This window comes from Triplophysa dalaica, chromosome 17, assembly GCF_015846415.1.
Source record: "Triplophysa dalaica isolate WHDGS20190420 chromosome 17, ASM1584641v1, whole genome shotgun sequence".
Taxonomy (NCBI): Eukaryota; Metazoa; Chordata; class Actinopteri; order Cypriniformes; family Nemacheilidae; genus Triplophysa; species Triplophysa dalaica.
The window spans coordinates 16,506,134-16,533,341 of record NC_079558.1 but is presented as its reverse complement, the minus strand read 5'-3'; the positions used below and the strand labels follow the sequence as shown (position 1 = coordinate 16,533,341).

Here is a 27,208-nt window from a genome sequence, read left to right as displayed (position 1 = left end):
TCTTTGTCTTGTTTTGTAGTACAAACATTCTTAAATCAAAATACAATTACTTGACAAGAAAAGTGACGTCAAATATTTAGTCTTGTTTAATGAAAAATAATGTAAGAATTAATTGTTTATGGTAAAAACAAGCACAAAAACATGTCCATGGGGTGAGAAAAATAAATATGAATTTAGTTTGACCTGTTTCTCAAGTACCTAATTCAAGGTTATTTTTCTCACATTTTTTTGCTTGTTTTTACAATAAATGTACTTTATTCTTATATAATTTTTCACATAACAAGACCAAATATAAAAAGTAACTGTATTTTGATTTAAGAATGTTTAGATATTTGTACTACAAATCAAGACACTTAGTAAGAATGTCATTTTTTGCAGTGCAACAGTACCCTTCCTCAACGATCCTGGTGTATGCAACCGATGTAAAAGAAAAGTTGCCTATAGCACGCGCAAGTGACTTTTCTCTGTCAACCAATCAATGTTCAGCTGTAAGTCCACCCCCACCCTTTTGATACCGCACCATTGTAGTAGGTACCCTAATGAAAGTGTCCCAAGAAATTGGTGTTTTGGGACCATTCACAACTTCTGACAATAGAAATACAAATTATTGAGTACCGAACCATACCAGTTGAGGCTATACCACAATGGTTGTTACGGTGTTGGTTAGTTATTTGTCATTAGTCATGTTTATGCTTTCTATGAGAGTTTATATGCTATTCCGGTCCCTCGACATGGCTATGGATTTTTTAAGTGTGTTGCTATGTGGTTACAACAGGCTTCTGGTTGTTTTTGTGGTGCTTCTCAGCGGTTGCCAGGGTGTCAAACAACCCCACATTTCTATGATATTCTGATTGCAGATGCATCCTTTGGTTTAGGCCTTTTTATCACAATTTTACCTCAGATTTTTACCTCAACTTATTTAAGACTCTACTTTGATACATAACAACCTACTTGCCCTAGGTTCCACACACAAGTTTTATATTGAGATGTATGGGTTTAAGAGCGATAGTAACGCTTGCTTACAAATCATAATAGAATGTTAAACCTGTAATTTCGATTATTCACCTGCGGTTCTAATGACTATTCATGCGTATACTCTAGACAGACCCAAACATAGGTGCATTGAGATAAAGCACCCATTCATTTAATCATTTTATACAGCCCGGTGATCCAATTAAAATGATTAAGCGTGCCTAATCCTCATTGGTATACCGCTGCAACACTCACATCTAGTCAGGTAGCGATGCGCTAATGTAGTCCACCCACATGGGCGTAAATATCATATCCCCAACAAGCCGAAGACAGCCCGACTGCTGATATTAAAATGGTTTATTTTAAAGTCGCCCCGTTAGGTAAACCACAGCTCTTGTCTCTCCCCGCGTGCCCCTGAGCCGCACGGATATCTGACTCATTCACTTTATCCCAGCAGTGGGGGAAAATGTCAGCGCTCAAATGGTAGCTAATTAGATGACGCTGTCTAGTGGCGCTGGCCACCTCAACAGTCGTCTGAGGGGATGAAGTGAAACAGAGAAACGGGAAAGACTCAGGCGGTGTAGATGATAACAGGCTTGAAACATTCATAGGGCACTGACCCGAGTTCCAGGAGTATAACACTGGCTGAATGGAAGAAAGTCTGGCTTTTTATAGTTCGCATTGTATAGATTGTTGCATTGTCTGTATACTGGAATAGGTTTTGTGGAAGAGAAAAAGTGCACAAAAAATTGTACGTTTTTGGATTACAATTGGATAAGCATATCAGAACTAAGAAAGATTTTACTATGAAAGACTCCTCTCTTTAGAGTCATACTTCACCCGAAAGTTCTGTCATCATTTACTCACCATCGAGTTGTTTCAAATCTGTACAAATGTCTTTGTTCTGATGAAAGATATTTGGAAGAATGCTTATAACCAAACAGATTTTGCCCCCCATTGACTCCCATAGTAGGAAAACATTCAATGGTAGTCAAAAGTGCCCAGAACGGTTTGCTGTCCTACATTCTTCAAAATGTCTTCTTTTGTGTTCGACAGAATAATAAAAAGATAAAGCAATTTTTCCTACTATGGGAGTCAATGGGGGGTAAAATCTGTCTGGTTATAAGCATTCTTCTAAATATCTTTCTCTGTGTTCATCAGAACAAAGACATGTATACAGATTTACAGGAATACTCGAAAATGATGACAGATTTTTCATTTGTGGGTGAAGTATCCCTTTAAAATCAGCCTATTCAGTAAGAAATAATCAAAAACATCCTGATCTATTATAGAAACAGCAAGTCAACATCTCTTCACTAATGTCAACGGTCTCTTCATGGATTTTCTGAAGCAAACAGTAAATATATCACATCATTTCCTCTACGCAGTGGAATATTTTATTAAAAGCATTAAAATGAATGCCAAATGGGTTGTTGAAAATAAAGAGAGTAAAACAGTTCGATGCACATTTTCGCAGAAGTCATATTCATCATTTTCAAGAACACTAATCCTGAGTGAGTCGGTGAGCGGTCAGTAATGACGAATTGATTTCAATCTGCCGATATTCTTTAAGGCTAAATTGCATCTGGCTGCTAACACACATTCATTTGGATTTCTTGAAAAGGCCACTTTTATGTAATCCTTTAAAATAAATTATATCACTCAGATTAAAAGAATTAGCATCATTAGGTAATGCTCCAGTGTTTTTAACACTGCCATTGGTTAAAGGGATTGTCCACCCAAAAATGTAAATTCTGTCACCATTTACACACCCTCAAGTTTTGTATACATTTATTTGTTCTGTTGTATACAAAGAAATGTATTTGGAAGTATGTTAGCAATCTGGTACATTATACCATAGTATAAATATTGTATGTTTCTTTTCTGTTGAACACATTTCTTTTTAGAACTGTTCTGGAGCACCATTTTCATTTGTCCTATGGTAGTCAAAGATGTCCCAGAACTGAAACATTTTTCCAATATGTTCCTTTGTGTTCAACAGAACAATGTAATTTATACAGAGTTGGAATAATTTGAGATTGAGTAAAAGGTGATCGAATTGTCTTTTTTGGGTGAACTACCATAGAGAAGAAACTGAATAGTAACTTGGCCAAAAAGCATATAGGCTAACTTGTTGTCATAACCAAGAAGCTACGAGACACAAAATCTCTGAGAGAATGACCATCTGAAGCATGACACTGTGGCATAAATGACTGTACATTTTAATTCAAACCCATTTCATTGATAACCACACCAAGAACAAACTTAAAAATATTAAAAGTGAACCATTAATGACATTTTTAACACATGTACTCTACTGTAATAAGAACTTGGCCAATAAGTCAAGAGCTTTTTTAATGCCTGTTATTAAATTCAGTTCACATTTAATGCTTCTTAGGACATATATACTTACGTTAAGTGCCCATTACACTAATAATAGGAAGCGGTCATTTTGCAGACGCTTTTATCTGAAGTGTCTAAAAGTTGACTTATTACATGTTGAGCGCCCTCCTCTAAAGGAACCAGAGGTTAAGAGCGTTGATTATAAAGACAATGCTGATGGCTCATGGTTCACCCCTTTTGGGGCTTGAAGAAGGACGGCTTATTATTAGATACTAGGATTGTACAAATTTTTATGATTCTGCTTCCTTCATAATTCCATTATCACAAAGGGATAGCTCACCCAAAATTGAACATTCTTTATTATGCACTTACCCTCATTGTATTCCGAACATTAATAACATACTTTCTGCACAACACAAAAGAAGGTATTCTGAAGAATGTTGGAAACTAAACAACACTGGTCTCAAGTGACCTCCATTTTATGGACAAACCACCACCCAGACATTTCTGTATGTGCCACACAGAAGATTCATGCACAGGTTATGAACGACATCAGGGTGGATACATGATGACAGATTATTTTTGTGGCGGAGTGGACTATCAATTTAAATGATTTGAAGAAAAGACATAATTTTAGTCATATTCTGTTGTTTTTTTATTGTTCCAGCCAGGCAAACAGAGTAAAAGAAGTAATCCAATAAACGTAATCCAAGATAGTAGGCACAATGGTCATAACAGGCAGGCAAACAATAGAAACGTTTGGTAAGGCAGTGAGAAGGTAACTGACAATACTTCGCAACATGCGACTGGCATGGTCTGATTAAATATGGCTGACACAGGAAGTGAGGGCGTGGCATGAAAGTCCAGCATAGTCGGCTCCCTCTGGTGGGAGGCTGGTTGACTAGCAGCCCTAGTAGTTACAACACCATCTTTTTTTTTAAAGTTTTTTCTGTTTATGATGTTGCAAATAATTCTTTGTTGTAGTACCTCAGTACATGAAACAACACGCTGAGAGTTTTTAACCAAATTTACTGTGCTTGGCTTCAGTTTAATAATAATAATAATCACAGTATCACCCCTGATATATTTCTCAAACATTTCTTCCCCGCACTATTTGCAAAGACAAAAGATTGGATTTCTTGCAGTGTTTACTCATCACAACTGAATTAGTTTTTCATCTCTTTCATTTTCTCTTGAACACTATTTAATATCCCCATATTACATTATAAAATAAAGTGTAATTGTTGGGGGAGTTTTTTGTTTTTTATCACACGCGCACTTAGTGTTTTATCTAGGATGTCATTTATTTTTGGATATGTTATCGGAACTGTGGAGGAACTAAAAGCTGCACATGCAGCTTTGCAACAAGTAATTCTGCATGGCTGAAAGGCACAGCAATAAACTCTGTCTTAATATTCAAGCTCACAGATGTTTCGGATATTTCATGCTCCCTAGAGTTTCAAAGCCGACCTGAAAAACACATTTCAACCTTTGATTTTGTGCTGTCACGCTACTTTGCTTTTTCAGATATTAAAGAAAAAACACAAGCTTTCATACCCTCTGGCTAACGAATAAAGAGGTTTCTTCAACCGGTCGGATAACAATGAACTGTAACAAGTTTCACATGATTTTCCACATTTTCCGGCACAAACTGTCATCATCTTGCCGTATTGATGGGTGGTCAATAATAATGTTCCTGGGTGTTTGTTGGCTTCAGGAACTGCAGGTTGTAGAAAGCGGCTCACAAACACAAGCAGTTTTCTCCAGCTGGTCAAATAACAATAACTGTGGAAATTTAGAAGTCTCTTATTGCAAGCAGTGCTTAACACCTGCGGCGTTGTGAACACACTCAATGGGTATCGAAAATTGAGTCCACACGCACACATTGCGATTATAAAAAGTAAACTGGGAGTAAAACCATCATGGAATAAAAGCATTTAGTACCGTACAAACCATTTGACGAATCCAGTGACTTGAGTTAAAGGATAGAGTTAAAGGGATAGTTCTCCCAAAAATGGATATTCCTGTCATCATTTACTCACCCTCCTGTCATTTCTAACCTTCTTTCTTCCGCAGAACACAAAAGAAGATATGTTGAAGGATGTTGATAACCGAACAGCAGTGGCACCCATTGACTTCCATTGTATGGACACAAAACCAATGCAAGTGAATGGCTGCCATCGCTGTTCGTCAACAACATCTTTTTCAAATATCTTCTTTTGTGTTCTGCGGAAGAAAGAAAGTCATACAGGTTTGAAATGACAAGAGGGTGAGTAAATGATTACATAATTTTTATTTTTGGGTGAACTATCACTTTAAGTATTGAAATATACGTATATATGTTGATTTTGATGATTTAAAAGAGGAATAATGTTTGTGCATGTATATTATTGCAGTTTCTGCCGAATGTTGCACAGGGCCGGGTGTACTGTTCAAAATCCGCTATTCGTGTGTATGCATATTTTTAGGATGAAATCCACACAGTTTTATTCATAAGGCCCTCTTGTAACTAATCTGAATTAGATAATTTGGCATTAATCTTCAGTTCTCTACCAACAGCTTGCCTCTGGTTCAAGTGCTTATACAGTTGTTGTGGTGAAGAGTGTACTAAAGAGATTTCTCCAGTTCAAGTTTTATCCCCCTGTGATATCTGAGTACACTGCTCAGGTCAGACTTTTTCTGTTTGAGGCTCTTGTGCCTGTGAATTATGTGTTTTAGTCACCGTGTTCTCAGTGGCACGGCAGGCTGTCAAGAACGCTGTCCTCCTATTTAAATTGCAACAGACACTTGAATGATTCGAAGTGACAGTGCCCATCTTATCCATTTGGAAAAATATACAGATCAAAAGTGCTCAGCTTTTTGCTTGTGTTGGTTTAATGTTGCCAGGTGTATGATGCGACATGTCCAAGTATTCATTTTAAAGAGCTTCTTATTTAAGTTGTTAGAAATGTCTGATAAAAGAAACAGGTGGATTATAGCAGTAAGGATAAAGAACAAAACCTCTTTAAAATAAAGACCCTACATTAAATTCAGTCTTTTCATCAAATATAATACTTTACAGGGGTACACAAACTTTCAAGCACCACTACACAAATCCATAAGAATATTTAAAGCTATAGACATTTAAACATATTTTTTAACTTTCTGTTGTTTTATAAAACATTCATATGTAAAAAAGATTAATAAAAACAATTAAACAAGTAAATTATAAACATAAAGCTGTTGACTAAAGGCTGAAATACACTACAAGACTTTTGCTCAGATTTTGCCAGTCTGGAAAGTCTGAAAGTCTGCGCCAGTCTGCAGATTTGATAAGTTAGTGTGTTTCTATCTGAAACTTTCAAAAGGTCTGCAAGTGTAAGATATCTAGTTAAAAAAAACCTGTTCAGATTTTAAAAGTCTTGTAGTGTATTCCAGCCATAAATCAGTTTGGATCGGGATTTCGGTGCATTTATGGGCTGAGAAAATGATTCATGCCGATGTAATACAAATGAATCAAGTAAACTACTTTCGCAAATTTAGACTGATCTTATTTTAAATTTTGAATTAGCTCATTTGTTAACTAAATGGAGCAAGCAGCAAAAATACATTTTTAATCAACCGCTGCATTTAAAACTGTACGTTATGTTAAAACAGTAAGTATGCACCTTCAAGGTATTCAGCTTGTATTTATTCTGCTACAAACAGTCTAATAAACTTAGGTATGACATGTATGACTGTACGATGATGACACTTATTGAATGTTTGTCGTAGGATCATGCAACATTATTTTGGTTGGCAAAACGCCCAGAGAGTTACTGATATAAAGCAGGTAGTATTCAGCAGGTCATGTGATGTCATGTTGGCACCAAGCAAAATGATTTGTGTAAAATCCAACAACTTTCATCAGGCTAATGCTATTAATATCAGTATGGCATGAGCCTTCATCTATACGTGTATTCATTTAAAATAATAATTTCTGGCATAACTAAACTAAAATAGAAATATATCATTGTTTTTATGACCTAACAGGTCAATTCATGTGCTCAATGTATTTGATTTTTAAACGTAAGACCGCAATACATCCTGCATCTCTGCCTGTCTGTGCTTCTGTATCTGCTGCGACTTTTCCTATCACCACCCAGTCTGTCATCAGCATTCAGCGGACATTAGACCTCTGGCGGATCACTGGATTGATAATGAAAGACAGAAAATGGAGATTGCATTCACGTCAAGGACACAAAAATAACGGATGGAAGACACGCCGCCTGCTCCTACAGACCTCCTGCCAATAGAAACACAGGCTCAAGTTTATTCCTTTTATATTCAATCCTGATGCAACAGCACGTCTCAAGACCTCATTTAGACCCCTGTGCTCTATTTTACCCGAGAGGCGCAAAACCAGTAGAACTGAAACGAGTTAACATGCAGTTCTCCACAGAGAGTCAATCTGTAAATACTTCAGCATCAAGGCCTTGTTTTCTTTGTTTTTTTATCAAAACATTTAAATGTGTTGACAGGCAAAACTTGTATTGATATTTAAACTAGTAAACCAAGTTTAATCTTGGAATTTACATGGAATATTTGTCTATTAACTAAATAAGAATGCATTTTTTGATCAAATGACTGATGTTTTTTATATGAAAATGTTCTTTTCAGTAATTCATTTTATGTTGCTTTGTCTAAAGAAAAATTCCCACCAACTGCACCAAACTTCCATTCACGTGGAACAAACTGCTTTTGTGTATGGTCATGCGCCTTTCAAGATAGTAACCAAAATAAGAAATTAATTTAATAAAAAACGAAAGAAATACAGGTGACATTGATGAGAAATAGAACACGCATATGTGTTTGCTCGCCGCTCGCTGGGTTTTTGCTACCTAACCATGGGTTGACAACAAGTAGTATTTTGGGTTAAAACAACCAGCACAGGTTATTTCAACCCAGTCTCACGGGAATTTCGTGAGATTTTCATGAACCCCTAATCTATTAATTCGTGTTCATCAACATGAATATCCCCCTTTTTGCGTTTCTGTCAGCACGCAATTTTTGCTTGTCACCCAGCACGACTTTCCATCAAAAGTACTTTAATACTCAATATTGTTTTTTTACAGTATAAATATATATCAACGCAAACTGATGGGAATTCCAACCGATTTTCCAAGGTGGCGGATTCGTGTGAATTTCTATTTCCTATGATCTTATTTGTATGTTTTTTTATGATATGGCTTTTCCCCTGTGACGTTACAATGTAAAAATGTTCCGTAATTTTTACGGAAAAATACCGGCAGCTGTGGTTGCCAGTAAAATTCTGTAAAAAATACAGGAAAAGAGCGTAAACAGTCTTGCAGTTTAAAACTTCAGGGCACAAACTTCAAGCTGTGAATGAACTTAATACATTTTAGTATTTTATTTCAACAGCATTTCTTTATATACAATGAAAACCTGGTCCAAATGCATAAAAGTGAAAATATAACATTAACTTAATTTATTTCTTTGTAATGCTTTATTAAAACATCAAAGTCACTGTTAAACAAAGCTGACCTTGAGTTAAACACAGACTCCACTCTTAAGCACAGTGGTGACCCACAAAACATTTAATATCAGAAAAGAAAAGAGAAAATACAAATTCCGTAGTTTTTACAGAAAAATACCGGCAGCTGTGGTTGCCAGTAAACTACCGTAAAATTACGGGAACATCCTGTTTTTATTCATCCAATCAATTCACAGTGGAAAACATGAGCCACACCCACTATTCATTTTGTGAATACGTCAGAATACTGAAGACGATCATCACTTCTGCTTCACAGGGACTGCAGCATAACAGCCATGACTTGATGCTTTATTGTTGTATTCAAAGTCACCGTTTTTGTGATCAGGATTTGCTTTAGTTGCGCTCTTTCAGCCGTCATAAATAAGTTTCCAGTTATCTTTGTGCTGCTATGACATTGTTTTATATGAAACATAGTTTTGTAGCAAATGACATCAAACGAAAATGTGTTTAGATATTTTCAAAAGCTTCAGTTTTTTTTGTTAAAAATGTCTCAATGGATTTACATTTAAAATTCACATTTCCTGCAATTGTCAATATAAAAAGTATTTGAACCGTTAAAAAGCTTTCATTTGGTATTTGACTCATAAATCAAGAATCAGAGTATGAATCTCAACAGTGGTGACTAACAAATGAAAAGCTTACAGCCGCAATGCCTGCTGGGAGTCATTGATGAGTTTTGTGCTTTGATGATACCCAGAATGCATTGCGTTTATCTTAAGTGTTTTTTTTCTGTTGTCACCATTGTTGAGACAAACTTTTATATTCTTGATGTCTGCTAGAACATTTATCATGTATCAGATTTGCTGTTGAAGATATTCAGTATATTATTTTATCTCATAAAATATCATAAATATGGACAACAAATAACATTAAAGCACTACTTAAACTCTCAAACATGTACTTCTTCTCCAATCTAAAGAAGTTAATGCGTTAGCTTATTCTGAACTTTTTACCCTGCTGTTTCGGTGTCGGTTTCCCCATACAGATATCAAAACTTTAGACCACAACTAAAGCAAACACTCATCACCATAATGGTGACTCAACAGAACCATCGACATGTAAACTTGTGTTCATTTTCAATTAGAACTTTTGTAGACGTGCAACAGAAATAAAGTGACAGTGGTGTCTGTAAGTGAAGGTGATAAAAGTGTTTGTGGAGTTGAATAAAAACTCCTTGTGAAAACTTTGGAATTTCACTGTTCATTTCCCAGAGAATTTGACAGTGTTATCCGTATTTTCTCTGTGAAAACTACAGAATTTCGGCATTTACGGCATTTTTTACAGGGTTTTTCCGTAAAAACAATGGAATTTTTGCTGTTAATTTTACAGACAATTTCACAGTGTTTTTCTGTATTTTTTACAGACACTTTCTGATAACAGGTTTTTTGTGTGAAAACAACAGGATTTTACTGTTAATTTCACAGGCATTTTTTACAGTGTATAGGTTTAGGGGCTGGCTTAAAGTAGCCATTTGTATTGCTTTGCCTTGAGGAACTAGCATGTTTAGCTAAATTAGCGTTTGCGGCAGTTATTTTAGGGTTTGGGGAAGCCAACTCCTAAAGTATTTGCCACTTCTTATGAAATCAGGTTAGACATGTAAAAAGCACATGCAGTCTGTGTATTGAAAAGTTTAGTGCTGGTGACACGAAAAAAAGTTGTGCTTAGTGACGGAAGAGGAAATTTGTGTTGATGAACACGAATGAACAGATTAAAGTTTGTGACAATTTCACGAATTGCCGTGAGACTGGTTTGGTTATTTACAATCCAACTGTTGGTTTTGTCTGTTTTTTACCCATCCATTTGTTGTTTCTAGCACTCGCACAACTTTTGTTCTCTAGTTGACAAAGTATTAGAAGAGGTTAATGAAGGTCTGCTGGGTGTTGTATTATAGTCTTCACAAGGTTGCATTTGTGTTTTTAGGGTGCAATGTGTGGTTGCTAGGGCATTATTGTTATGCACTTGTAGACCTAGTCTACATCTCCCAGTTCAAAACCCGATGATTCTGCACTCATACTGAGTGAATGTTTAAGCAAAGTATCAAATAAAAGCTTGAGAATGTATATAAATAAAGGACGGTCCAATTCTGCTGAACTGTGCGCACACATATTCAATGTGGGTGTGCTGATTGTTTATTATAGTAATATATAATAATATATGTGTAGGTAACAGCATGTTTATTCTCAACAAAGCCATTAGCATTACTCTTATTTAATCACTAATCTTAAGTATGAGCAATAGTAATAGTGATTCTTAGCTTTAAGAAGGTCAAAATGTCATTTTGCTAAGTGGTTATCAGATAATAGCACACAACAATGTCATATGGTTTAATAAATAGCTTTTTATCAATTATAGAAACGGATATTCTTGATTTGAATTTTACCTTCGCTGTTCATGCTACAGTGAGTTTTGCAAAAAGACCTTCCTTCAACATGACCTCTTCAAACAAATGGCAAAACAACATTGTTTAAGATTCAAGGTACTGAAGAATTAAAATTAACATACTGTGCACGCTGCCAATACAACCGCTTATTTTGAACAGCTCTTTGAGCGTAAAAAGCCAGATGAATTTTAAATGCCTGTGCGTTTACAACCTCTAATCAATAGCACAGAACCATATAATGAGAATAACTGCCCATACATATTCATTCAGACTGCTCATTATTATAACAATCCTTCTCTGCACTGGCGTGTAAGTCAAGATACATAAAGAACACTGAGGACAAGTTACAACACATCTACTTTAGTTCCCTTTTTCGAGAATGATGGAAGACAATATTAAGGTAAAAATCTATTTGGGTGGCCTAAGGAGCTGCCGAAAAAGAAGCTGGAGTCAGTCTCGTTGTTACCCGCGGATTAACTATAAAAATAACAATGTTATATTAATCTGTTGATATTTTCAGGGTATTTTAAAACTTAAAACTTGACCGCTTATATAAGCTCTCCTATTTTAACCTTTTTATTGTTTGCGAAACAAGTTATTTGAATTATTATAATAAGATATAATAAGAAAACTATGATGAGCTTTTGCATTAGCCGATCTGAAAAATGATCCAAACATCCGTAAAATTATCAGAACCATGAGTTTTTTGATCTACTGATGAGTATATTATCACCGATTTTTCACATCTGTACAATACTGTATAGATTATCACTTATTCAAAACGGTGATCTTTTTGTTAAAACTAAGCTTGTTTGGACACAGTTGGTGAATAATACTGAATAGATGTGTTCTTGAGATATATTCATTTTTGGCCTACAATACTCATCATGTTTGATGAAAGTTGTTCAAGAGAAGTACAAGCAAGAGTTCTGTTAGATGCTGAGAGCCAAAAGCTATTAATAAAAAGTCTCCATGGGTAGATCTTTATGTGTAATGCCTTACAAGCTACACAGGCTTTGGCACTTCTCTATTTCATTGCTTCTCTGTACTTTTCAGTGGTTACATTTAGAAAATATCTTCACTTCTAAAAGTGTGAATTCTGTGTGGATTATCACAGTGTCAATAATGTAGCTAATTGCTTCTCAGTGTCTTGTTTTATAGGAATAACCGGGTATCATTATTTCTTCATTTCTTTGCCATCACTTGTCTATATATGTTCCAGCAGACCACCTTCCCGAATCAGATGTGAAAAATCAATGGAATCCTTCTTATGCGACAGAAGCGAGTTTTATCATAATAGACAAGAGGTGACATTTTTCTGCCTTTGTGTGATTTAATAATGAGTGTGACGGTTTTACTCTGCTGATCTTTGAGATGAGCCACCCTGCTGTTTTCACAGGCCGACACCAGATCCAATATCTAGGCCAACGTTAATGACCCCATTACTCTGGTCTGATGGCTTCCATGGGTTTGATGTAGCAATGGTGACAGCGTTGTTTACCCAACCAAATGGGCACATTGACTCTAGGTGTAATCACACTCTTTGGAGACCGCGGCCGATAGTAGGCAGAACCGAAAAAGCAGAGACATGTTTTTATAGTTTCATTTGTGATGATTCACCGAATCGTTAGAGATGTGGTCACTGCGGTCAATTGTATCACATGGCCTACGCTTACACTCAGCACCTACACATCACTACAGGTGGTCAATTTTTAAGATCATTTTGTGCTCTTGTCATTTTTAGAGTTGCCAATATGAGACTTCTTTTTATAGATACTTTACAAAGTCAAAAAAAAGGCACAGAAATTACAGTTTGGGAATGTTATTGCGAGTAAATGTTGACTGAAATTGATTTCGGGGTGTCATTTGTTTTTAATATGAGGAACATTAAGAAACATAAAACGTAGAACCTACATAGCCAGGATATTAAATAAGGGACAAGCAAAGATATAGACCGTCTCATCGGACGCGCCCACCTGAAGTTCAGTTAACTTTTGGTCTGTGTTTGTTTATTGGTCTGGCTAGTGTCTTACAATATAACTATTTGAATTGTATTAATTGTAAGTTAAAATTAGTTTGTATAATTATTTATTGTTTAATCATTGTATTAAATTAACGATTTGTTGAATTTTGTTGGATGTTCATTTTATTAAATAAACATTTGTTGAATGGGTCCTGTAGTTTTGTTGCATTTAAAGAAACCTTGTGGGACATTGACAACTAGCGGTTGAGCTTGGTATTGCCGTCTATATTCAAAATATTGGAGAAAAAAATGAAAATTGACTGATTAAAATCACCTGTCTGAGCTTTAACTTGGCAAATGACCGCGGAATAAGCGGGATAATCCACAGCTAGTTGTGTTTTAAATTAGGTTTAGTTTGAGGACGTGTAATGTTCGAGTATGTATTTGTCTAGTTTAACCTTTTAAAGCTTTCTTTGAAAAGACCCATCAGCACAGCATGATTTAAAAGGAGGGGAGGTTTTACAGAATAATCAATTTGTATCTACTCTGGTTTCTAAAATAAAATCACATTTGCCCCTCTTACAGTTTATGAATGGGGGCACTGATTCTTTAACAATTATTATTACAAATTAAATTTCACAACACTCCCTTCACATTACCTTGCCTTCCTACCTGCATATACATAAAACATGTATCTGAAAGCCATTAGGTCTGTTGTGATTTAATTTATTTCCCAAAGCTATCAAATTCAATTTTTTTAGTGCCCTAGGGGAGACCCGGACACTTACATGAATATTGATTTGACCAGGTTGTTTCGCGCATGTAAAGCAGTTCCACAAAAATGCATTACACCGTCAAACCGTTTGCCGATGGTCTCATACAAGACTTAGTCTATAACTTTCCATCAATGCCCGAGCATCAGACACAGTGTTTACACTAGAAGCGACTTGATGCTTAGATTTGAAGCGTCAGAGGTGCAAGTCATCTCAGGATTTTCCCAGATCATCGACCGGCCTTCGTTATTTTGCCAAGAGAGAGATGTATAATCGTTGAACCTGGGAAAACGCTCCTCTGCAATTCATAGCAATGACTTTTCTTAGAAATATAGTGTTATTTTAGTTATATAATGGCAGTTCTAGATTTGTTTCAAATTAAAGGCAGTAAATGAAGTTGCATCTATCATGGTGTATACATGGTGCAAGCCTCATTAACGTTATGGGAAACCAGTGTGGAGGTGTAAACCAAGAGATCTAGCAAACGTATGCGTTCAAGCAAAAATAAATGAGGTGTACTCCTCGGCATCAACCTCTAATGAAATAACATCTCATGAGAAACGCCCTCATATGTGTGTTTGAGCTGCTCGTGCTTAGCCAAAAGAGTAGCCACAAGCGTAAAATATATTTATAACCAGAGTGTGCATGCAAACATCCTGCTGGACTTACAGACTGGGGACTTGTGTATTTTGGTTCTGGAGAAGAGCACTATCTCTGTGTTGAGTTTGTTTTAAGATACTCCGTGACCTCTCTTATCAGGCTTGCCATGCTGACGGTGGCCTTTTTACAGTGTGCCCTAGTGTCCTCTATCAACACTAATGCGGCTTCTTCAAAGAGCCAAGGCATGTATCTGCCACAACAAATAGAAGGAAGACCATTCCTGGGGTCAGACTTTCTGTAGTAATGTGTTCAGGGATTGCATAGTGGCTTACCACACAACAACATAGCATACTTGCACACAAACCCGCAAAAACAGCATTATGGAATCAATGCAAAAACAAACAAGCGGAAAAATATATCTCTGAATCAGCTACGTACACTTAAAATCTGGGTTTTATGTCGTATAGAGCTTTAGAGTGATCCTTTTTCAGATTCATACTGTGTTGCACGTCACAGACTCGTGTCCTATTTTCTTTTCAGTACGAAAGAATACAGAGTGATCATTTCCATGAAAGACCAACGCGTAGTGGTTTCTGGCTCGTGAAGCATATCTTTCATGAACTGTATTTAAGTCTTCATCACTTCTTTGACAATTGCACTACACGGACCAAAATTAGGGAACACATAGACAACAAAGAACGCACTGCAAAGGAAGGATGATTTTGAACTTTCTTTTGTAGCCTCACGGCACCGCCGATGTAATTAATAGCCTTAATTACACTCCCATATCGACGGGAAGGTTAGGGGCCAACTAACTCATTACATCCAGCGCTTTGTGATCTTCCAGTTCACAATGCGAGCTTCACATGGCTGTCTTTGCCTGATTCATCCAGATAATCTGGGCTTTTGTGCGGTAAAACTCATCATCTCACAACCGCGAGGCCATGTGCGGCTTTGATTTAAATTCGCAGGTGTTGCTGCCACCTCTTTAACTGCCCACGCCAACTGGAAAAACTCGCAGGGTCGATGTCATATTCTCCCATAGAGCGGCAGGATGTTTCATCTCAACTTCATATTTGCATGAGAAGCTCGCTTTTCAAACGACTATTCGCTCTCATGGTAATCAGTGTTGCTAACGCTCCGTGGCAACTGTTTTGTGAAGGGGATTTGAATGCCACGGGTGAAGAAAATATGGAAGCAGATTCAAAAAGGTGTCTTTTGATTTGCTGTGTCCATGAACAAGCATTTAAAATACCTCAGGCAGTCCAGTTGTATTATTGAATCGAGGAAGAAATATTGAAGGAGTTCACCTTCAAAATGAAACTTCTGTCATCATTTACACGCCCTCTTGTCATTTCAAACCTGTATGAGTTTTCTTTCTCTCTTTCTTCAAAAATGTTGTTAACAGAACAACACAGCCTCCCAATGTAACCAATGCAAGTGAAGGGGGGGCTGTTAACCACATTCTTCCAAATATCTTCTTTTGTGAATATATTTGAAAGTCAAATACAGGTTTAAAATGACATGACGGCAATAAATGATGACAGAGTTTTCATTTTTAAGGCGAACCACTCCTTTAAGAGGATTTACAACATGCTAATGTGTGTGAATGGTGATGTTTGAAACTAGATAGTCCAGATGTTACTTCAGCAATTTCCTGTCAAATAATACCAGTAACAGACCTATATATATCTAAATGCATTAGGCATATTATGTGTAAAAACATTTTTCAAAAAATTTACATTTTCTGGAAAACTGGAAAAACAGAAATATACCGTAAAATATTTGTTCCCTGTAAAATTATAGGATACAAGGATGTATATGACATTTTTCCCCTGTTTTTTGTAATTTTATAATTTTTGAGGGATTTTTAAATTACATAAAAATCTGCATGGTATCGAAAAAACAGTAAAATGTTGTTTTTTATTTACATTTTACGTGTAAAAACTAAAAGAGAAAATCTGTAAATTTTACAGTCAGGCTGTAGGTGAGCAAATCAGCAAGTTTTGAGACTTAATCATGGACTGGATAGTAACTACAAAGTTTCAAGATATTTTTTTCGATAAACTGTATTATTTAGGGCAAACGTCACTATGAATGTCCAAAAAAAATCTGCCTAAACACCAGAAGAATATGAGGGATAAATCTCACCAGTCAAACTGAAATCATTCCCAAAAGTGATTCCTTTCTTCAGGCAAACATCCTAAATCCAGAGAGTGAACTTTCTTCTCTCTGATGCGTTATGAGTTTTATTTCTTAATGCCTTCAATCTTTCAAACTAGACTGCACCAAGCTCACCAAGTTTTCCCCTGAAGCCAAAAGCGCTTCCACGGGTCCCTTTAGGTAACGGCTCTTATAAATCCTTCCCTGATGTAAAGGCCCACTGCTTTAAAAATAAAACAGAGGAGAAAATACAACCATTTGTGAGAAAGCTTTAGAGCAGCTCATTCATCACTAATGTGAAGGTAAAAAGAAACACATTATCTTTTCACTCCTTACAATACATATTTTCTCCTGCGCTTAATAAAGATGATATGACAGAAGCATAAAACACAAGTTTTAAAGAAACTATAACTCCACACTCTCTTGCCACATCATTCTGGAAAGCATATGTCTTTCTCTTTGGAGCGTTTAGCTGTTCAAATTGTTCTTCATTTCTCAAATGACTGCTGCTGTATTGAAAGAGCATTTCCCCAGTCCACTAAACAGATGTCTTTAATGAGTTTAGTGAAGAGCTTAAAGAAACCCATTTAAAAAACGTTTTTAGAGAGACAACTTCAGAAAGACATATTTATTCAAACCATATGTTGAATAAATGAATCCATTGAAAATGCGTGCTATGGCGATCATTTGTTTGGTTATGAGTAAGCTTCGTAAGTTTACCTGTATATCGTCATATTTGTTTGATAAAATTGCAGATTACTAACTCATCTTTATATGGGTGGAAGTCAAAAAATATCAAACCAACATTTCCAGCTAAATATACAGCTCAGCTTATACATTTTTATTTTAAGCTTAACATTGGGAATTGAAGTATGTTTAAAGTATTAACCCGCCCAAGACACCTCAAAATCAAGTGCTCTTTGAACAGTGTGATCTTAATAATTTTAGATACTCCACTGTAATTGCAGACATTGTATTATCTCTCTTTCTTATCATACATCATAACTATTGAATCAAAGCTTTGTTCATTTTCGAAGGTAATTTTCAGTGGCATTGCAGTCTTACTCTTAATAAGCTTCTTTATTGTTTAGTGTTGTTACATCAATAGTGTTTACAAGTTGATTATCTGCCATGATTTCTTCTCCAGCCAGTGTCTCAAAATGACATTTCAATATCTCTCCTCTAAGACCTGAGATTCTCCGAGATGCATCCATCTTATTGATCGCGTTGTATAACATTTTTCATTAATTCTCCCCCAAGCTTTGAGTTTTACACAAAGAAAACTTTGTCTTCTTGATGTTTCACAAGTAATGACTGAAAAATAATGTGCGTTTTAAAGTTAAACTGAAATTGAACCTGGTTTCTTTTGTTAATACAGATCCTTGGTGTTATTATTAATATATTTTTAATAAGAAAACATGTGTTTGTCTTATAATCGTTCATCAATAAGTTGCTCTGCCTCTGGAACAACTTTCATTTTCATATCACTTCACAAGTTGTCAGCCTTATTTCCAACCCCTAGCCTTAAAGGATCAGTGTGAAGTTTTGTGCAGGATCTATTGACACAAATGTAATATAATATACATAACTATGTGTTCAGAGGTGTATAAAGAAATTTTGTTTTGTTTTTCTTACATTAGAATGAGCTATTTCTATTTCTGGGTCCCCTTATGTGGAATATTGTGTCAAAAGTAGCCCAAAACATACAAACCGTTTTACAGAACACGTTTCGTAAATATGTTATCTCTTTCGGGAAAGAAATGAAAAGGTGATGACAATCCTCTCTCTGCCTCCATCCCGCTTCAAAAGGGAGGGATGGAGTAAATGCGGGTGATTGCAATTCACAACCTCACCACTAGATGCCGCTTACAATTTTACACACAGCACCTTTAAACTAATAGGCTCCATACTGTTATGGAACCCCCACTATATAAGATCCAATTAATTCCTTATAGATAAAATGTAGTCAAGCTTCTCTCCTATTGACACACTCTTATTCGAGAAATTAAAGCTAAAGTCTTTAACATTTGCCTCTATATCGGTATCTCTGTTTAACCTTGATCACAAGAATGTGAAAACGTAGCTCCAGCACAGTTTAAAAGTTGCGCAGTAATGCATTTAAAGGGCAGTCTAGACAAGCGATTTAACTGTAATTGGAGTTTCACCCAGGCCTTAGCTTCATGAACTCCACAGCTTTTGGGACAAAGGATGTAAGACTAAAGTTAAAGACATAATGAGACTTACCTCTTTGTAGACGCACTTAAGTTAGAGGCTTGTTATTTTGCTGTCGTAAGCTTTATTCGATTAATATACTAACAGGATTAGGTATGAACTCATTAAAACATGATGATTAAATCAGAGCGATATGAATGACTAGGTTTTGTTCATTACGAAGTTCCAAGGAGAAACTTACGGAGCTTGATTTCTTGGCATTAATCCCACAGCTAAATAAGATGTACGTATATCAGAGGCCGAATAAAATGAAATTCAGTCATCTGTTTAGCCGGTAGGGTCAGTCTCCAGGTTTCATGACACTGAACTTATTAACACAAATGCAAGGATTTTAATTAAGATGAAGTCAAATTAAAACTCAATTCGCTGTGATAATACAAAGGCAGACAACGAGTATCCAATTGTGTCAGCGATTAAGCGTTGAAACGACAGCGTCTTTCATTGAGAGAAAATTCCCCCCTGCTTTGACTGATGTACTGTTTTAGATTTGAATCTAAAATGTAATTGCTGCAAGCTGCATTAAGAGGTTTAAAGATTATTGTAAATTGGAAAAGAAAGGGGCTGTTGGTAATCTGTTCAAAGACAAACTCTATTGTACTTCCTTGTTATTTCATACATTTGAAGAAAGTCAACTAGCGTAATGTTGACTTTGGACACACAGTATGTCTATCACAATACAAGGTTTCAGGTTTACATTTATGCATTTGGCAGATGCTTTTATCCAAAGCGACTTACATTGCATTGGACTATACATTTGTTTCTGACTATGTGCTATCTCCTGGGATCAAACCCATAACCTGATCCAACCACTGAGTCACAGGAAAGTTTTTCACTTCCTGGTTTGCTTTTCTGTCTAATAACCCTCCCAAAGGTCTTCAAGACCTTCAAAAATAAGTATTTGACCTATCACAGTCCATAGACGTACCTCCCTTTTTTTATGCAAAGTGTTTTTTATATATTGGCTGATAAAATCAGGGATTATTTTATTTTTACACAACCTGTATATTCCATTCCATTCCATTTTCTACCGCTTATCCGAACTACCTCGGGTCACGGGGAGCCTGCGCCTATCTCAGGAGTCATCGGGCATCAAGGCAGGATACAACCTGTATATTATGCTTTCTTTTTTATTGAGAAGTGTCTCAGTTTTTATGTCCATACAATGATCGGCATTTGCTTACCAACATTCAAAATAGTGTCCTATAGATTTAAAATGACGTAAGGAAAAGTCAAGAAATGTCTTATTTGGGTGAACTGGGTTCTGGGTTCTAGGTTGGTTACTGGCACAGGTCAATGAAGCCCTCCGTATTATGAGGCTATGATCTCCAGTAGTGGCTATGGGGTTTCTTGCTTGAATTCACATTCAATTCAAACTTGTTTTGTGCAGTCAGTGGGGGATTCTCTATTTAAAATTATCTTGCCTGGCATAAAACTTCATCTGTGTTTGGGACTCAGCAGCTGCCAAGGGCTTAACCAAAGTGTTTCTAAAGCTCTGGCATTTACGGCAAAGTTTGTCCTCCCATAGAATAGACCTCTTCATAATACTTAAAACGTCAACAATTAATAAGCTCTTCAAAAGTGCAACACATTGCCAAGCCACGTGCACTCTTTAATTGTAAACAGAAGAAGCCAAGGTCCAGTTCCTGCAATGATATTCCATTTGTCAACACGGCAATATTGAATATGTGGACTCATTTTCACGTTTTATTTGATTTGTTTTATGTTCATGGATAATTATTGGTATCGCACTTATTCTCTGCTCTAACATCTTCTCTAAAAAAAATAAATCTGCATGGCTCTTTGGTGATAAAACTCATGCAGACATAATTTCATGGTGTAGGTGTGAGTTTGTAATCCTGCGAACCCGACAATGCACTTCTCACGTGCTAAGTCACATGACAATTCGCATGTATTTGTTAATTATAATGTGTTTATTTTAAAATGCCAATATCGAATGTTTTCATGTGTTTTCTTGTCTTCTTTCCATTCTTATCATCTCCCTCTCTGTAAAGCAGCGATCCTGATCTATCAGTCAAGTTAGCTAGAATTTATGTGAACTTGTTTGTGTATGTTGTGTGTGCCCACGTGACTCATCTCAGCCGAAACAGCCGAAACGTATTAAACTCTGTATCATCTGGTCATCATACAGAGACCTATGATATCGTTCAAGCGCAGCTGTAAAGGGTTTACATTCATTGCCGTAGATCCAACGATAACCACAAAAATTGTGCTTCTGTAAAATAAAGTTAGCCAAAAGGATGCACCTTTTGCCGTCAGTGAACTGTTTCTCTCCATAACCATGTGAGGTTATGTGAGTGATGTTGTGCTGTTTATGCTGACATTTACGGTAGTTTCATTTCATCAGACACTATGATCCCCGAACATAAAGAGCAAAACTCTGCGGTGCTTTTAAGTGGTCAGAACGGATTTACAATACGTATTTTGATTTTAACACCTGTTACAAATTTAGAGATGTGGACGAAAATAAAATTACCGCACGACCTTGGTGTTTGTCAAAAAACAGTAGATAATTCGGCTGGGGTGGTGAGAGAAAAACACAGACATATTGGATTCCGACGGCAATAAAATCACCATTTACCCCTGTAAATGGAGTAAATATCTTACGTCCCTGTGAGAAACAATTACCGTCCGAATAGGGCTTTAGGCACTGCCTCACTTGCCTCCTCCGAGAAAACGCCCTGATAGAAATTATCCACCCCATTAACAGCAGATCTGTTTGATTAACGTCCATTGTTTCAGCTCTAAAAACTCTTCGAAACAGGCTGAAGCACCCGCGCTAATCAGTTCTATCTCTTTTGCTTTATCTTCCAGCATGTGAACTGATGACACAGGGGATCCTGGCTCTGGTCACATCTACAGGTTGCGCCTCAGCCAGCGCTCTACAGTCCCTGACAGATGCCATGCACATACCACATCTTTACGTCCAGAGGAACGCTGAAGGATCGCCTCGTACTGCCTGCCATCTCAATCCAAGTCCCGACGGAGAACGTTACACGCTCGCGGCACGGCCCCCCGTCCGTCTCAGCGATGTCATGCTGACGTTGGTTGGTGAGCTGCGCTGGCAGAAGTTCATCGTCTTCTATGATAGTGAATATGGTGAGTGATTCAACAAACGGTTACCATTGGATAGCATTATTCTGATGGTTTACAGATATACTTATCGGTTTTGATTTGTAGGTGGTTTATGCATATTGATCTTCTCATGCTGTTGAGCTTAAATTAAAGGACCTGCGGTGGTATACTGAACACATATGTTATTCATACGGTTTATGATGGCGTACAAAGAAGTTCTTATATTTTATCGAAAGAGACCTCAGTATTTATTTAGAACTTCCCAGTCGATCTCATGAAACACTTTTTTTTAGGACCATCATTTTTTGTCACTGTGACATTTTGTATTACTGCTAGAAGGAAAACTGTGTCCGTAGCACAACATGTTCAGCGTTAATGAGCTCAATGTGTTCTCTTAAAGATACTGTGGTACTGCGTTTGTAGTTTGACCTGTGAGAGCTGAACACAGGTGCATCACATGAAGAAAAGTACTCGGATGACTCACATTGATTTTACTTCATTTCCATGAGAAAGACAGACAATGGGTGGGAGCAGAAGATGTAAGCGAGATGTACTATGGACATCCGCTCATTCATTCAGAGCAGCTGAATAGAGTAAAATCACTCACTTTGAGAATGTTGAAAACATATTCAGTAAGCTATTCATTGTGAGATTCGTTTGAGATCATACCAGTCGCAGAGTAGATGATAATGGCAAGGAATTGTTTTTATTTCCAAGTGGGTTACCCAAATGAAATGAGTATGGTACACACTAAACTGAACAAAATGAAGAGACCCACACAGAGAAATGGCTTCTATTAACACGCTCTAAATCTAGTCAGTTTTTGCATTATTTTCATTACATAAGAGACAATCTTAAAACATCTTTGTCTTAAAGAGGTTGTTCATTCCCAAATAAAACGATTTATATTTACTCATCCACGCCATTAAACTGTTTGACTTTATTTCATTTTTGAAACAATTGAAGATGCAGAACCACGGACAGTCACTTTAAAATTATTTTTACATGATTTATTTTAGTAAACAATCGCCTTAATACTCAAGTATATTGATGCTGCATTTAATAATAGGGTTCATTCTGTACTTTTGAAATTATTACAGCCACAAAATAATATTGAAGATGTGTCTTTAATTAGCCTTTCTGGATGTATCGTGTCCATAACAGTCCATTGTCTGTTGAATTTCATCAGAAAAAACAATGGGAGAGAGTGAGAGAATGCAAAGACAAATGAAAATTGGTTTATTTCATATATTCATTTGAATTAAACTTTATTAAAAATATTAGTATTGTTTATTTTAACCAAAACTTGTTGCATTACTTTTTACATACTTCTAACAGTATTCAAGATCCGCTAATATTGCAACTTTTTTCTTATTTTGACCAACCGGCCGAGTTTCAGATTTCAGGAAAAAAAACAATGTTTTTATTTGGGAGAAATGTCGTCACTAGATGACGGAATGAAACAAATGTGATCATTTTACAAATTTGATGTACGTAAAATAATTTTGGGGAGTGGTGCCTTAATTATTTTCTGTGGCCATCTATCCCATAAATATATTTTAGATCAACCCCAGAGGTCATATAATGTATTAGCTGATGTACGACTATCTTATCCATTAAAAAGTCACTTTATGCTGTGTTCATACCAAACGCGAAGCATCGCATTCCTCGCTCTCTATTACTCGCGAGTGACGTGAAAAATATAGTGCGACGTGTTTCTTCACACGTACAACCAACACAGTCTCAAGGGAATTTGTGAAATTGTCACGAACTGTGATCTATTAATTCGTGTTCATGGACATGAATTTCCCCCTTTTTTCATGTCACCCAACATGACTTTGAATCAAAAATATTTTAAAGGGGTCATACACGTGTTTTTCTGTGTCATTGTTGTGTCATAAGTTGCCCATGCATGTATTAGACTCATAAAATTACATATTATATAGTTATAAATATATAAATGGACAGACACAAGCAGTCTGTGTATTGAAAGTCGTGCTGGTGACAAGAAAAAAAGTTGTGCTGAGTGGAAATTCATGTCCATGAACACGAATGCATAGATTTCAAATTACGTGCCTATGCCATGACCTACCTTGAGCCTGGGAAGGAGTCAATGAGCTCTTAGCGCAAATTTCACGTTTGATCTGAAATTTTTTACTTGCGCAGAAGATGCGGTTCATGAACGTTGGCGGCAATCGCGCTGCTCGATTGGCATCGCCTGGCTTGAGTTTGCGTGTATTTGAGTCCGCATTGACTTTAGTATCTTCACCTCGCATATCACTTAATTTGCGTTTGGTGTGAACACAGCATTACTTATCAAGGCTATATATTAACTTAAATATTGACAATACAGTTTTTTGCAGAATATGCACATACAGGCAAAATTCACTTTTATCTGAATTTTATAGAATGACCAAAAGTTAGCCGTTTACACTATTATCCTGGCTCAACTTTGCTCATATTCAGAGAAAACAAAGAGGAAAACAGAAGAAGCTATAATATTCATACTATCCATACTCACTTAATCCGGTGGCAGAATGGTTATTAGTCATATTAGCAGATTTACAAGGGGTGAGAGTTCGTTAAAATAAGTAGTTTCTTTGCAAAAAAGCATGGCAACACAGAACAGAATACACTATACTGTATGTATATTTAGCTATAAACTGTATGCCAAGGCCCTTCAAATACGAACATGCACTATTTGGATATGAATTAGACCAAAACATGTTACCAGTTAATGAGAGTCACATTTGTACGCCACTGCACTGGTATAGATGCATGTAGTCCTTATTAAACACTGAGCTAGCACATACCGATATTGAACTCAATTTGGTGTTAAAGCCTGATGTTTCTGTAGGGGCCTTTAATCCTTACAGAAGACACAGACTATTCCACTGATAAATCTATAACAACATCCAAATGATAACACTTAAAAAAATGCAGTTGAAGAGGCCTAGACTTAATAATATGTATTCTCCTAGACAGAAATATTGAAATCAGAGACGTTTCTTCTCATGAAAAAGATCTTGATATCTATATCTATATAAGAGGTTTGACGAGAAGTTTAAGAAGAGGTTTATCTTTATGTACCCTATATGTGTTTTATGCTTATACACATTACCTTTATAGCTTTGTACTCTTACTGTAAATCAATAAGCTCATTTGTGTCTATTGCTTTTATCTTTCCCAAAGATCTTTTGTTGAATCTCAGTTAATACTTTGCAATAAAATATTCCCTTAGGTGCCCTCTTTCCGAGCCGGTAGACAAAGTCAGTCAATATGTTTGCACATGAGATGTAAAGAGATCACCAGCGGAGGTCTGATTAACCCTCCAAATCGCTGTCTGTTAAACAAGTTCTGGTTTTGCCACCTCTCAGCTAACAAAAATGACAAAATAGTGCTTTGTTTGAGGCACAAAACAGTGTGGTGCTTTAGTTTGGAGTGCTTTATACTTCGCTCAACACAATACCACACCGCGGCGCGGGACTAATGTGAGCGCCTTCACAGAAATCACTTAACATCACAGATCTGAAGTATTGACGTGTTGTGATGTTACTGATGACACGCAGCATGGCATGTTCCCAAGCTCCAGGATTAACTCTCACCAAAAAAGAAATGCATGTTAAATATAAAGACAACATCTATCCGCTACAAAGAAAACATCTGTTGTGACTGAAGTGTTTTCTTCTCGTCACTTTATCTAGGATGCCCATATTATTTTCTGCAGTAGTACATGTGAATATTAAGGCCGATGTTTATGGGATTCTTATGGAATGCTAATGAAACATTAGTTTCTACTATGTCAGTTTAACATGCAAAGCACAAGTAATCATTTTTACACTTAACTTGACCCCAAATTTGGTTTAACCAATGGCATGAGTTCATTACACCAAGATACAGGAACGTTTGGGACAACTGTTTAAAAACAATCATTATTTTTATTCCATTCTTTTTAATATGCTGCTATCCAAAATGACTTGTGCAACGATGCAAAATGAACACATTTCACCAAAATATGAAAATATAAGAGGCTTGAATTCAGTGTGAGATCTTATTTTTAATAAAGGCACAGACATTGATATACAGACCTGTGCATATCTGCTATGGTTTATTGTCTGTGCGCTCACAAGCAAAATGCAAGCACATCCATGTCCTCCAAATATCATTGTCTCCGATGAGCAAAGGCATTTAAAATGAGGAGAAGAAATGGGACATCTATTCAAATTAAGACTTTTGTTGGACCTTATTGGAAGCAGATGGGGCTGGGTTTTGGCAATCCAAGGCCGAGCCTAGACCGGACTCCCACTGACAGCTGAACGATGATGATTAAAGAGAGACCTTGGATTGTCATGTAGTCTCGTCTGTCCTTGTGTCTCCTTTTTGCTCTTCGCTCAGTGTCACGCACAAATACGCACTCTCTATTTCTCTAACATCAAACACACCCAAGAACAAAAACACACACAGCCAGGCTTGTGAAATGTGTCCCGCTCCCTTCCTGAGACGCTGATATCTGCTCCGTAGAGGGTTTCTCTTCCTCGCCACAGCCCAGCAGGGCAGAGGATGTATCAAAGCTCCATCCATTTGACAACTACGACCACTTGAAATGCAATGTTTTCTGTATTTGCTTCATCACCTACAAATGAATAAAAAATGAAATAAAAATACTAACAGCATGCAGGTCTAACAGTAGTCGCTCGGCCGTCCACTGCGCTATAACTTTCACAGTTTGCTGTTGATGTATTATTCCAAAGCGTTTTCTCACACATGACTTCATACCTATTTCTTCACAGTAGGGCCTGTTTTCAGTGACTGTCATTCACAAGTTGACTTATCAGAATTTTGCTTCACGGACACCTCCTGTATTACTTCCCTCAAACTTCAGCTCTTTTGTGAAGCCAAAATTGAGACACCCCATGGTTTCTTACACAGCAGCTTTTATTCAGCAACTTTCTTGCATCACACCATTTATCCCAGCGGAAAAAGAAAGTGCCAGACTGGCGTCTCGCTACTGGTTGAGGTCTAAATCACACAGTACTTTATGTACGTTAAGTACATACTAATGTTTAAACTATGAACGCTCAGTTTGAAGCATTTTTCATTCTGAAATGCAAATAGCACAATTTATAGCAGAGCATGAATGAGTTGCTTTTAAGGGG

At 36.6% G+C, this 27,208-nt stretch overlaps 1 protein-coding gene across 2 annotated transcripts in view; it reads left to right on the top strand.

Moving 5' to 3' along the window:
• The window catches only part of grid1b (glutamate receptor, ionotropic, delta 1b), a 261,369-nt gene that overhangs the window by 115,093 nt on the left and 119,068 nt on the right, over nucleotides 1-27,208 (top strand). For both annotated transcript variants that reach the window (XM_056771870.1, XM_056771869.1), the window contains exon 3: nucleotides 21,792-22,076. In XM_056771870.1, coding sequence (XP_056627848.1) covers nucleotides 21,792-22,076 — 285 coding nt within the window. The remainder of the gene's footprint in view (nucleotides 1-21,791; nucleotides 22,077-27,208) is intronic.